The 14,390-nt window shown below is 44.5% G+C and overlaps 1 protein-coding gene across 1 annotated transcript in view; it reads right to left on the bottom strand.

Annotated features, from left to right (window-relative positions):
* Positions 1 to 7,923: 7,923 nt before the first annotated feature.
* The window catches only part of LOC308165368 (testis-expressed protein 11-like), a gene marked incomplete at both ends in the record, with an annotated part of 16,396 nt that continues 9,929 nt past the window's right edge, over positions 7,924 to 14,390 (bottom strand). The window contains 11 exons of the mRNA XM_080539525.1: positions 7,924 to 7,995; positions 8,279 to 8,446; positions 8,921 to 9,041; positions 9,339 to 9,447; positions 11,876 to 12,025; positions 12,156 to 12,228; positions 12,474 to 12,593; positions 13,345 to 13,415; positions 13,690 to 13,776; positions 13,948 to 13,988; positions 14,131 to 14,184. Of these exons, the coding sequence (XP_080395651.1) occupies positions 7,924 to 7,995; positions 8,279 to 8,446; positions 8,921 to 9,041; positions 9,339 to 9,447; positions 11,876 to 12,025; positions 12,156 to 12,228; positions 12,474 to 12,593; positions 13,345 to 13,415; positions 13,690 to 13,776; positions 13,948 to 13,988; positions 14,131 to 14,184 (1,066 nt within the window). The remainder of the gene's footprint in view (positions 7,996 to 8,278; positions 8,447 to 8,920; positions 9,042 to 9,338; positions 9,448 to 11,875; positions 12,026 to 12,155; positions 12,229 to 12,473; positions 12,594 to 13,344; positions 13,416 to 13,689; positions 13,777 to 13,947; positions 13,989 to 14,130; positions 14,185 to 14,390) is intronic.

Below are 14,390 nucleotides of genomic sequence, written 5' to 3'. Positions count from 1 at the left end.
CTATACCACGATGCAAGTCCTAGGAAGGACCGCAGGGAGGATGTGTCGTGCGGGGCAGGCGCGTTCGCCACAGCACTGACCCCGTCTTGGTCAGGATGAAGACCATCTTTGGACACAGTGTGGCCCAGGAAGCGCAGAGCTTTCTGGTTGAACTTACACTTGTGCATGTTCAGTTTAAGTCCCACTTCATTTAGAGCATGTAGCACTCTCCGTAGGCTGACATCGTGATCCTGCTGTGTGATGCCGTAGCAAATCACATCATCCAGGTAGGCCTGTACGCCTGGCAGGCCTGTCAGTACAGTCGACATCATTTTCTGAAAAGCTGAAGGAGCAGAAGCGAGGCCAAATGGCACTCGGCAGAAACGAAAGAGACCCTCATGCGTGATAAACGCAGTTAAATCACGGCTATCTGGATGCAATGGCAACTGGTGATAAGCAGAGGCTAAGTCTATAGTAGAAAAGACTGTGGCTCCACGGAGCTCAGCGAACAGTTCATCCATGTGCGGTAAGGGATGACAGCAGGGCTCGACAGTGCGACTGTTTTGGTCGCATTTGCGAGTGAATATATTTCTGTGCGACTATTGAAATACATTCAATCGCACCAGTGCGACTAAAAGACTAAAATGCTGAACTACTGTCATGCGCAGTCAAACGTATGTGTATAAGCGATGAGGGAATGAAAACAGTGAACAGAAAGTTCGAGTCCTATATGCGCTTAAAATGCGCTCGTAGCGCTGTGTTTTGTTAGCCGCTAGCAGCGTTTGCTTCCGGTTTCATTACAAAGAGGTTAACCCTATATGTGCCTGACGTCTAACATTCAAATGACTCTAACTTCATATTTTTTCGTATTTCAATGTATGACACATCATTTGAAAGCTTATGATCCGTAGTTCCAATCCACAACACGTCACATTTGAAAGTGTTTATGTATTTTTTTTACATTTGAAAGTGTTTTTTGTTTATATATATTTAGAATATACCAGTCATATTCTGGAATGTGTCTAAATGTTAAAGTTCCATAAGTATAAGCAAAATAAAGTAACAGTTTGTAAATAAATAGTAGCATTATTTTATTTTTTAAAACACGAACCGTGAACCGTGACCCAAAAACCGAGGTTCATACCGAACCGTGGGCCAACTGAAATTAATATTCTTACTTCCCCTTTACATTGTGTGAGTCTCCATTTTTATTACGTCCAAGAGCCGGTTATGATCATTTTGATATGTTATGATTATGATAATTTGTTGTCGTTGTTGACGAAAATTGCGCAATTTTCATTGTGCTACTGAAATTCTTGGTGTGCTACTAAATTTTTCAACATGGTAGCACAGTGCTACCTGGGAAAAAGGTAAGCGTCAAGCCCTGGACAGTCACTGATGATTGCCTTATTAGGTTCTCTGAGGTCAACACACAGGCGAGGCTTTCCTCCCCCCTTTCTCTGGGTCACAACTATAGGGGAAACCCATGGAGATGCGTCTATACGTTCTATAACGCCTTTTTCCTGTAGATCTGCGAGCTCATCGGTCACAGCCTGCCTCACTGAGAACGGAAGCCTCCTCAGTTTCTGCTGTACTGGCACAGCATCTGGTTTAACCTGTATTTTGTGCATAAAACCTTTTGCACACCCTAACTCCTGTACTAGAACCTCTGGTTCGGTCTGTGGAGTGGTACTCTGTACAGTAGGTGCTCGGAGCACAGTAGGAGAGCTAGCAGAGCTAACAGTAATAATTTTGTTACCCTCAATGCACATCTGCAATGCTACAAATAAATCTAGTCCCAGCAATGCATTTCCTGATTCAACCACTATCAATGAACCTGTAACTGAATGTCCATTATGAACAACTGTAGCATGCATGCAACCTTTAACAGGAATTTTCTCTCTGGAGTAAGTAAGCAGATTCACTGTAGGCTCAGCAAGGACACATGTATGGAAAAGTGTCTGGTAAGTACTCTCTGGAATAATAGAAACAGATGAGCCTGTATCCACTATCAGCTCAACATCATGGGAATGATAATTTGCATCAACTCGTACAGTACACATAATTTTATCATTCACGACGGCCCCCTGCATGTAAAGCACAGTAACGTCATTCACCACTACCTCACGCACCTCTTTTTGAGCCGATCTACACACCTTGGAAAAATGTCCAACTTTTCCGCATGTATTGCAAGTCACCTTAACCGCCGGGCATGTAGGCTTGTTAGCTAAGTGTCCTGTGGATCCGCATCGGAAGCAGGCGCGCTGATTCCCAGTTGTAGCTGGCTGGCTGTAGACCGTGGCAGGTGCAGTCGTCGTCGGAGCTTTCTTCTTGCCCTTGTCGAACCTCCTCCTCGTCGGCTGTTTCTCGATGGCTCTCACCGAAGCTGTAGCTCCAGAGAGAACGTTGGAGTTCCGTAGTCCAGCCTCGATTTGTAAGGCCATTGAAGTAGCTTTGTCCAGAGACAAGTCCGATTCAAGCAAAAGTCTGTCTCGTATGCGTGTATTAGCAACACGCTCAATCAGTTGATCACGAATCATTTGTTCCTCCATGGCACCAAATTCACAAGCTGCAGCTAGCTCGCGTAATGAAGCAAGGAACTGATTAACCGTCTCGTCCGGACCCTGAGCTCTCTGTCGAAATTTGTGACGTTCAGCAATCACATTCACCTTAGGAACAAAGTACTTTTTCAGTCCATCCACGGCAGAAGTGTAGTTAACACCCGTATCCTTTAGAGTGTAGAACAGTCTTTGTCCTTCGGTCCCAAGTGCATGGAGAAGGACCGCGCGCTTTCTTTCCTCCGGCCATTTTTCTCCAGTAGCATCAATTACGAGTAGGGTTGCCACCCGTCCCTTAAAATACGGAATCGTTCCGTATCTGACAGTTAAAATATGCGTCCCGTTTTGAACCAATACGGAACGCTGTTTGTTCCGTATTTTCAATCCACCCGAATTGCGTGATTCCTCCAATATATCATACAGAGCTGCCAAGTCTTTTATTTTAGAAATTCCTTTAAATAAAGCTACCGGACACGAGTTTCGTGGCATCTTTCAGCACGCGCGTTAACTTGAGTCTGCAATCGAAGCGGGAGGCGCGCGCTGCTGGAAGAACCTGTGTTCACTCGAGCTGCACGTAAGTCAGAACGTAGCAAGCAGGGTTGCCAGATTGGACTACTTATGGTCACACTGGACGGGTGGATTCGGCAGCTTTTAGACTGGTTGGGCTGGAAATTGTCAATTCCGTCTGGCAACCCTGGTTGCAAAATATGTGCATGTACGTATCTGGTAGCCTGGTACTTTCAAATCGCAAGTTGTTTCATCCTCTGTTCTCTTTTTCGGGGTGATGGAGGAGAGATTGGCAGTGAAATATCCATGATGGGACTTTGCTCATCATCCTCCGTCCTCACACTCATGTTTTCCCTGCTCCATTAATCTTCTGTTATTCAACACGAGTGTGAAAACGGATTGTATCCTTTATCTCAAAGACACTATGGCATACCGTTTCTAAAATTCACTTAATATTCACTTAATTTGGGTGAGATGATAGGCCTACGTTGTAACTTTACGGTTTTGGTAACTGTTTTTTGTTTCTCTACTGTAACATAATATAACATTGTTATTAGTATTATTATTAAATACAATGTACAATACAAATACAACAATTGGGGGTCCCTAAAAAAAAAATGCTGACCAAGGGGCCCTGTTGATGGGGCCCAATTTTCTTTTAGACTCTATAGGCTACTGTATTTGTTTATTAAGACTTACATAAATATGATGTATTGTCTGAATTTGTCTTGTTTTATCAAATAATACAATTATTTTTATTTCTTGTGCTGGTTTATTATGAACAACATGTAAAATTGCAGGAAACTAGCACAAATAATTGTGTGGGAGAGAGGGGCACAGTTTTTGGGTTTTGAGGGGCACAGAGGGGCACACGTGCACAGTTTTGGGTCGCTCCACCGCCAAAAAATCTCACTCCAAACTTTTGGTGAAACTTGGCAGCCCTTAAGGCTTTATTGAAACGATGTTTAACTTATGATTTACTAGCACTGGCGCCCCCACCCCGACCTTGGGCCCGTGGTGGTCGTGGTCCCCAGGAGCGGGGCCCCTACTGCGAGGGGTGTCCCTTATTTCTTTGACTGAAAGGTGGCAACCTTACGAGCATGTAATTTTCAAACATTCTCAACCAAATAGGAAAAGAAATAGCAGGTTCGCCTGGCACAGGCATGAACGGTGTAGGTAAGGGTACGGAAATAGCCATCCTCGTCGCCAATAATGTGGTATTCTGTAGTAAGCAAGTAGTTAGGAAAGGAATGAGACCGGGAGACACGCAGCTGCTGTTCACTTCCACGTTTATTCAACTCCCTTCTTCACATCCGTAAGTGCATACATCACTTCCGTCACGGCATACATCACTATCATACTAGCGCCCACTGGCGGTATAAACAGGACACAACAACTCCTCAACAAAAAAAAGTTTGGAAACGTTATTTCAGTCGATTCTTCCTCCCCTTTAATAATACCAATCGGTATTGTATTTTATATCGTTGGAAAGCCTGATTAGTCACCTTTACAATGAGGTACACGTTGTAAGGATCATGCATTCGTGGAATGAGCAACACAGCTAAACGTGTGGGTAGCGGCCCCAAAAAGAATGTGCCAAAATCCCCTGCAATATGTGGCATAGTTGTGGCATGCAAATTCATAGCATTTTTGGTCAGGGACTTTTTGAGCTATTTGACCAAAGCCAGGAAAAGAATAATAAGAACTATCCGCTCACAGACAACAATTAAAAAGAGAGGCTTGAATGTGTGAACACTAGATGGTCTCTTGCCTTCTCTACCACAGCACAGCAAAACAATATATTGTGAAATCTGTGTAAAATTAAGCAATACAGAGACTTATTTACTAGTTGACTAGCTAAGTAAAACACTTTTGAATATATATTATTATTATTTTTTGTGGGATTTTTTGCTTGTGGTTTTTAGCTGCTCTGTGTAAAGGATGGGGGTAGAGATGTGTAACTGGGCTCTCTGCAAAACACCAAACTGCCTTACATCAAATACTAACTCTCATATTACTACCTGTACTTTGTGAGGGAAGTTACAAATAATTGACGAGGAAAAACAAAAACGTTTTTTTAGTTTTTTTTATTATTACTTACTTTAATTATTACTACGACTTCCCGGAGGCCTAACTTGTGAGTGCAATAGACAAAACCCAGACTCACCTCTGTATGATCCTATCCCCACCCACTGTATTTTAACCCTTTTCCTGTGTAATTTAAGAAGAATTATTGGATTCCAATTTGGGCAGCCATAGCTCCCTCACCCATGTTGAGCAGCAGACCACCCTATTACACTCTCTGCCTTCCAAGATGATTCTCTTCTGATTGAATGGTCACATGGTACTGTCCTGTATGCCACCATGAAGGTGGCCTTAAAACGGGTAGAACATGACAATAATTGTATTGGATGTCGTTCTAACAATTAAAGAGTCAATATAACCTGTTTTGGATTGTCCCCTTCCCCCCCCCCCCCCTCACCCAAAAGATCACTAAAGATGGGTTTGATATTAAACCTATATGCTCTGTATATCTATACAATTTTGAAATCCATCCTGTGTTGTCTCTGAGTGATTTAAAGGCATTTGCAATTGAACAATTTTAATAAGCGGATGTATTATCTTTTTCTTAAGATGTGGTGAAGCTTTGTCAAGACCACATCTGTGGTAACCCTTGCATGAGTTGGCTGTATGGATCCAACAGGATTGAAATGACCCGCCCCATCTTCCTTTGCGGATCTTGACACTGTGTGTTTGTGTACATATGAGGGGACATGTGTGACTTGTACATGTGAGGAGACGTGTGACTTGTACATGTGAGGGGAGTGGACATGCCTGACTTGTACAAGTGAGGGGACATGTTGGCTTGTGTACATGTGAGGGGACATGCCTGACTTGTACATGTGAGGGGACATGTTGACTTGTACATGTGAGGGGACATGTTGACTTGTGTACATGTGAGGGGACATGCCTGACTTGTACATGTGAGGGGACATGTTGACTTGTGTGGGGACATGTTGACTTGTACATGTGAGGGGACATGTTGACTTGTACATGTGAGGGGACATGTTGACTTGTACATGTGACGAGACGTGTGACTTGTACATGTGAGGGGACATGTTGACTTGTACATGTGAGGGGACATGTTGACTTGTGTACATGTGAGGGGACATGTTGACTTGTGTACATGTGAGGGGACATGTTGACTTGTGTACATGTGAGGGGACATGTTGACTTGTGTACATGTGAGGGGACATGTTGACTTGTTGAAGAAGGAGTACTGTGGTCCCCTACACCTGTGATAACTTTATTTTCCTCCTCCTTTTTATGCTTTTTCAGAGGAAAGTTTATAGTTTTTTTCCCCTTCTTTTCTTTTCCTCAGCCATCAGAGCCAGACCATCTTCTTAATGCCCACAGGAAATGGTAACCTAGCCCTGTGGGTCCCCTGCTCCCTCACCCCCCAAAGCACCTGTACCTGCAGGCATTTTCTGAACAGGTGTGCCCACCTGCCAGGCACCACTGCTAAACCAGCTGTCATTACCTGTGTCAAAAACCAGAGTTCAGGGAATAACCGAAGGGAACAGAGCCATTTATAAACTGCTTACAGACTGTTTCAAAGGGTGTGGTAGCTGTCAAATGTAAATAATGCCCCCAGCAGATCCCCCTCACCTGTGCTTCATGCATGTGTGACAACAAACTGGGACACACATGTTTTATAGATCACAAATGTCAGGTAAGTAAACTTTGAGCTATTCTGAGATATAATTTCCATACAAATGTGCCGTAATGTTGGTATTTCTCTATAGACAAAATCTCTTCAGCTGCCTATTGGAACACTTTTTGTAGTCAGTTGGGAATTTAATTCCCTTAAGTAGGGCCTGTCTACATGTGATTTTCTTGTGGAACTTGTCTGGGTGTTATAGATTTAAAAACAATGTACAAAATATTGAAAAATGAGAGGCAGGCAGGCAGCAACCTACAACAAGATGATATTCCAGAAACCAGGAGCGTTAATCAATAATGTCATTTTAGAAGTCCTAGAACTGGTCCTCTCTGGTGTTAAGTTGAAACACAGCTGACTGTTAAAACAATGTGTCTGGTATTCATACCTCGGTCAGCCATGTCAATGAAGCCCAAAGAACTTGATTTAATTTGACTCTTTCCATTGAGGTTGCGGTTATAACAAGATTGAACCTGAATGCTTCTGTGTGTGTATAATTGATGAGGGTCCATGTTCCAGTGAGAGACATGATGACATAAGCTTTTTTGGGAGGGGGGGGGGGTTGGGGTTGGGGTTCTGGTTTGTCCTTTGGGGTGATGAGTTGTTTAGGTGACAGCACACCTGTGCAGTAAGTGCTTGCGAACATGAACCCTTTGATTGTACAGTGGTTTCCTCCCTGTCACTGCAGGTGGTTGAGCCCATCAGGACACTGGGCCACACGGTCTTCACTGTCCTAGTCATGAGGGAACACAGTCCTGCAACTTTTTTGTTTGGGGTTATTTTATTTATTTTTTGGACTGGACAAGTTTATTTGTTTGGAAATAATAAAATATGTGACTCGGTAATGGTTTTTATGTGTTCTGTTTCTTTCAAACCACAAATGCGTCTTTTCTGATTATAGATGTTTAATTATCAATATAATAAATGAGATGTTCAGGTAAATCCATATGAATGTGATATCCAGGAGGCATAAGAGAAGAGAACATAGTACAAAGAAGTTACAAAATGCAAAAACTCAAACTGAGTCCTTATTAACCGGTACAGAAGGGGTGAGGCAGGGGGTCCCGGTGGAGCAGACTAACCCCCCAAGACACATTCTACAGGGGCAGAGAGACAGGCCCACACCCCTGTCCACCACATGGAGAACACTACAGCAGATCACTCCTCCATGACTAGGTTCTTCTTGGCTTTGTCCAGTCGGTCCAGCACTTCACTGTAAAGGCCTGACATCTGGAGGAAGACAACGAGAAATAAATGCTATTTTCTGACTGAGAAAGAACACTAGATTGCAGTGTTTTACGTGTCTTTAACTCTGGTCCCAGGTACAGTCACGCCAAACTAGCTTTTAAAGAACAATGTGTCTTTATTGTGTGTATTTCAGGAGAGGCCTTAGAGACCTCTCGTTTGACTAGAAGGATGACTTAATGACTTAGCCTTTGCCACGCACCACTGCTGTCCCATCCCTCCCACTAGTCCCCCCCCCCACACACACACACACTCCCCTCTCCTGTACCTGGGTCTGGTAGCTGTCCTGCAGGGAGCCCAGGTGGCACAGGAAGCTCATGCCCAGGCCACACCAGCGCTCTGCCTCGGGGTACTGGGCCAGGCTGTACAGCAGGATGCCGGTGTTCCAGGCCCGGGTCAGCAGCCACAGGATCTCCATCTCAGGGAAGTCCTCAGGCTGGAGAGAGGGAGGGACACAGAGAGACTATGGACCTAGGAACCCCCGGGACACCTCCACTGACCCTAGAACCCCTGGGACACCTCCACTGACCCTGGGGTGGATGTCTGAACGTCAAAGGTTGAGTGACCGTAATCGGATCAGGGAACGATCGGAAACATCTGGGATTTGATGTTCATCGATTTTGCACTTCGGTTCTTTTGTTCTAACAGATCCAATCTCAAGGTCGTTTGATCCTTTCAAAGCCCCAGCAGCACGACAGCAGAGCGGCGGCTTGTACAGCACATTACCATCCAAACGGGCAGGAAGGGGATGGTGAATGGAAGCATCTGCTAATTGAAGTGTTGCTGAAAGCCCATTGAGAGAAAACAAGAGATGCTTTCAGAGCTGTGGGCAGGGGGTGGATGTGGGGGGGTTAATTACAGTGTGGGGGTGGGGAGGGTGGGCGGTGGCGTGTGATTGGTGCTGACTCACTGCGCCTGCGATGATTGACAGGGCCTCCTCGTAGTACGCCCACACCTCCTCCAGCACGCGGGCCTCCACCTCTGACACCCCGCTGGGCAGCGACAGCTGGATCAGGCGGTGCACACACTGGCTGAGGACGGAGAAGAGACACTCAGTACACACACACACACACACACACACACACACACACTGGCTGAGGACAGAGCAAGTGACTCATTACACACACACACACACACACACACACAGGCTGAGAGGGGCACAGAGAGAGAAAGACACACACACACACACACACACTGAGCAGCACACAGCTGGAGCTCAGCTCAGTGACAGTAACAGTCTGATTGGATACCACTATCTGATAGGCTAGTCCGGGGGACCAATGGTGAATAGTGAGGCTGTTTGGGTGCAGGGTGGTGTAGAGGGGTACCTGCAGCGAGCCAGGTCTGCCTGGGGTTGTTTCCTGTGCAGAGACAGAGCGATCCTCAGGGCCTTCTTACACAGCCCAGGGAGGTGGGCTGGGGGCTCCATGGCCAGGGCTGCAGACAGCAACACACATCACTGACAATACTGTAGAACTATACTATATAACTATACTGTAGAACTATACTATATAACTATACTGTATATCACAAATACTATATACCAATACTGTAGAACTATACTATATAACAATACTGTATATCACAAATACTATATAACAATACTGTATATCACAAATACTATATAACTATACTGTATATCACAAATACTATATAACTATACTGTATATCACAAATACTATATAACTATACTATATAACTATACTGTATATCACAAATACTATATAACAATACTGTATATCACAAATACTATATAACAGTGGAGGCTGGTGACTTCCAGAATTGAGGAGGCCAATTTTTTTTCCGCTTGCTCGCTTCACTCGCGATGGAATGTTCCCTGTTCTTCTTATCTGTCTTTGTTAAAAATTATTAATTTGTGTTTGGCGGTACTGAAGGGATTGGGACACTCTCAGGATGGTGGATGAAGCAGCTTTTATTGCCTGCACAATGGGTCATCAAATAAACAAAACAATTGGCATGAATCTCTGGTCCGCCTGCAGCAGCTATTGTCCCTTCTGCTCAGGCTCACAACATTCACCACAACATACTACATACAATCAATGACATGTCAAAAGCACTCAAACACTATGTCAATCAGACACACAACATACAATTCAGAACAATACTTCATCCATTTCTAATATTTATCCTGCAGAACAGCACTCATACACGCGTGTGGCGGAAAAAAGTACTACACGTGGAATGCAACATGACGTCACTGACTAGCCATGCCCTAGCTCGCGAATGCTAGCAACACCACGAGTGGACTCTTACAAAATGCACCAAAACATAGAACTCAAACAACATATGTAATAAGTTACCTGCACAATGGGTCATGGTCCGCCTGCAGCAGCTATTGTCCCTTCTGCTCAGGCTCACAACATTCACCACAACATACTACATACAATTATTAATTATTAATATTAAAAATAAAACTGTTCAATAAATCCTAAATGTTGTCTACCTATTCGATGTATAAATCGCGCCAGAATCTCGCCGACTTCCGAGGTCATTTTAAGCAAAAGTATTTGGCCAAATAAGCTATTATTTTCAGGGATAATAGCCATGGGTGTTCTAGACGTGTCCTGCACTTCCTGAACATGGCGAATTCTCAAAATGGCTTCATGTGATTGGACGAACAAAATGTCAATCTTTCAGCCCTGGACTCAATGCATGGTGAGGCAAGGCCTCCTGTGCCCACCCATTTTCAGTGATTTGGCCAATCACATATTGCCATGAAAAAAATTGCATTACATTGACTTCTATGAGACTTCTACTTTCCGACAGGAGGCCTGAACTTTCCGACAGGAGGCCTGGCCTCTTTCAATAGAAACGGATAGGGATTCTGGCCTGTAGGTGCTTTACAATTGCAATATTGGGTTTTAGCCATGGAAAAATTCAGATTTATGAACAAAACGGAAATAATATTAATATAATATAATATAAATAAAATTATTGCTTTTTTAAATCTCTCTCTCTTCTCTCAAATTATTGGGGAGGCCAGGCCTCCTCCACCTCTATGGAGGAGCCTCCACTGCTATATAACTATACTGTATATCACAAATACTATATAACAATACTGTATATCACAAATACTATATAACTATACTGTATATCACAAATACTATATAACTATACTGTATATCACAAATACTATATAACTATACTGTAGAACTATACTATATAACTATACTGTATATCACAAATACTATATAACAATACTTTAGAGCTATACTATATAACAATACTGTAGAACTATACTATATAACAATACTGTATATCAGAAAAGACTATATAACAATACTGTATAACTATACTATATATCACAAATACTATATAACAATACTGTATAACTATACTATATAACACAAATACTATATAACAATACTGTAGAACTATACTATATATCACAAATACTATATAACAATACTGTAGAACTATACTATATATCACAAATACCATATAACAATACTGTACATCACAAATACTGTAGAACTATACTATAAAACTTTACTGTATATCACAAATACTATATTACAATACTGTAGAACTATACTATAAAACTATACTGTATATCACAAATACTATATAACTATACTGTAGAACTATACTATATAACTATACTGTATATCACAAATACTATATAACTATACTGTAGAACTATACTATAAAACTATACTGTATATCACAAATACTATATAACTATACTGTATATCACAAATACTATATAACAATACTGTATATCACAAATACTATATAACAAATACTGTATAACACAAATAAAATAACAATACAATAACAAAACCCCCTGCTGGATGAGGAGAGTCGATGTCACACTGGGTCAGCCCCAGTGTGTGTTCCTCACCTGCGATGGTCTCCAGCACCTTGGTGTCAACGTTCTCCAGCTCCAGCACTGACTCCAGCACCGTGTCCACTTTGGGATCGTTCAGCTTGGCGCGGGCCTCAAACTCGTACAGCAGCAGCAAGGTGTCCGTGGGGTCCTTGGAGAAGTCCCCTGAGGGAGTGGATGTCAGACAGCATCACGGAAATTGTCCTGGAACATCAGTCAGACGGATGGCTGCCAATGGATTTCAATATGGAGGGAGGGGAAGAGAAGAGGAGCTAGCGGAGTAGAAGAGACGCACCTGAGGCTTTCAGGGTCTTCCAGACCTCCCAGCAGATCTGGAGGTGCTCCAGGACTTGTGTCAGCTGCTCGGCCTAAGCAGACAGAAGGGCGGTCACATTTCTGTGTTCATCATCGCCCTCTGGTGGCCGAACACCCATAACAGCGGGATTTAAAAATAAAACGCCTACGCCAGCATTGATAACACGGTTAGTCACCTCTCTCCTCTCCGCTGGTCTTGGTAAAGGGAGCTAAATGTGGAAGATGGAAGACGGGCACAGATGGAAGATGGGCAGAGAGGGGGAGGGGGAGGGAGAGAGGGAGAGCGTGGGCAACACACCTGGGCAGGGCCAGAGCAGGGAGACGTCCTGCAGAGCTGCAGGGAGGCAGCAGCAGCCATGAGCAGACAGGTCTTCTGACCCAACAGCACCGCACGGTCAGGAGGGAGGAACTGGGACAGCTAGGGTCACAACACACACACACACCACACGGACACACTCACAGACATACACCCGCACATGCACGCACGCACGCACACACACACACACACACCCCACACACACGGACATACACCCGCAGACACACACACACACACACACACACACACACACACCCCACACACACAGACATACACCCGCACACGCACGCACGCACGCACACACACACACACACACCCCACACACACAGACATACACCCGCAGACACACGCACGCACGCACGCACGCACACACACACACACACACACACACACACACACACACCCCACACACACGGACATACACCCGCAGACACACACACACACACACACCCGCAGACACACACACACACACACACACACACACACACACACACACACACATTCGCGTGAGCATTAAGGACATCACACAGAAAATATTGTCTTTGTATACACAACCCGGCTGCTTAGCTAACAAACTAGAGGAGTTCACAGTCGTCAGGATTAGTCAAACCAAATAATAAAAGTTAAATAAAGTATTAGTTTGCTAATCAAAGGCTGGCAACAGTAAGTGAGATGTAATTGACTCTATGTCACACGAAAGAAGGGGCTAGCTAAAAATGTTTGTGTTTGTGTTGAAAATGCTGTGTAGCACATTTCCTTATCTGTTGGCAGCACTAATTCCCAGTAGGTTTTGTATTGATCTGCACCTGCACAGATACAGATCAACTCTCCCAGCGGTGCTAATAAGGCTTGCCTGGTAGGAGAGCACAAAGAAATCCCTCATCCTGTCAGGACTGCTCTCGCACTGCAGGGCCGAGTTCCAAGCTGACACACACAAAAACAAACACACACACACACAAAACAAGCACGCACGCACACACACACACACACACACACACACACACACACGTACGGACAGTCGGATACATGCAAACATGAGAAACAAAGGCGTGGGACAGCGGTCCAAAAAAGGTCTCCGTTGACAACAATCGCACTGTTTTCACAGCAACGCCGTACTCGTACGATAGCACGGACACACGGACGACGACAAGAGAGAGAGAGGACAGTGTACTGCTGCCCTGTCTAAAAACAAAAGTACCGATATTCCTGAACCAGTTGGCTTCCTCGGTGCGCTGCTCCACAGCGAGGCAAGGCCCCGGGCTGAGCAGGGACACTCTCTGCAGCGCTGGTGGTGACAGTAAACAGACAGACGGTAAGGGTGAAAACACACCGCAGAGGAAAAAAAGATAGATTCAACACTGATACGCCTCCTCGGGGGCACTCGCATATCAACACGGTTTTAAAATGCCCGTCGCGTGGCTGCGACGTATACACTGTATACGTATATCAAACTCACCCGTTTTCAGATACGACAGCAGAACATCCAGATTTGCATTCCTGTAAAAAGGAGGGCGAGCGTGAACAAGGCTGGGGACTGTAAACGGTTAAGCTAACGGTTGGAAAACAAAGCGGTGTGAACCGCGTAGAGAGAGAGAGAGGTAATTACAGGGGTTCATCGTCGGCCTGTGTCTAACCTTACCCCGTCTCCTCGCTGGCCTTGTCTATGGTGGAGAGCACCAGTCGCACTAAGCACCTGCGGGGAAGACAAAGGAACAATGGGAGCTGATGACCTCCTTTTCTCTCACCTACTAACTGCGGCGTTACAGAAAGGCCCACATTTCACCAGAGAAGCGAGGCGGATGTAGGTCAGTGGATCAGGGGAACACTGTGAAGCCTCGCTGGAAGCCTTACACAGCACAACATCTCAGAGTCAGCAAGCTTATGTAAAAGGTTAACGGC

The sequence above is a fragment of the Nansenia antarctica genome (assembly GCF_963989245.1).
Source record: "Nansenia antarctica genome assembly, chromosome: 9".
NCBI classification, from domain to species: Eukaryota; Metazoa; Chordata; class Actinopteri; order Argentiniformes; family Microstomatidae; genus Nansenia; species Nansenia antarctica.
This window is presented reverse-complemented; position numbering and strand designations above follow the sequence as displayed.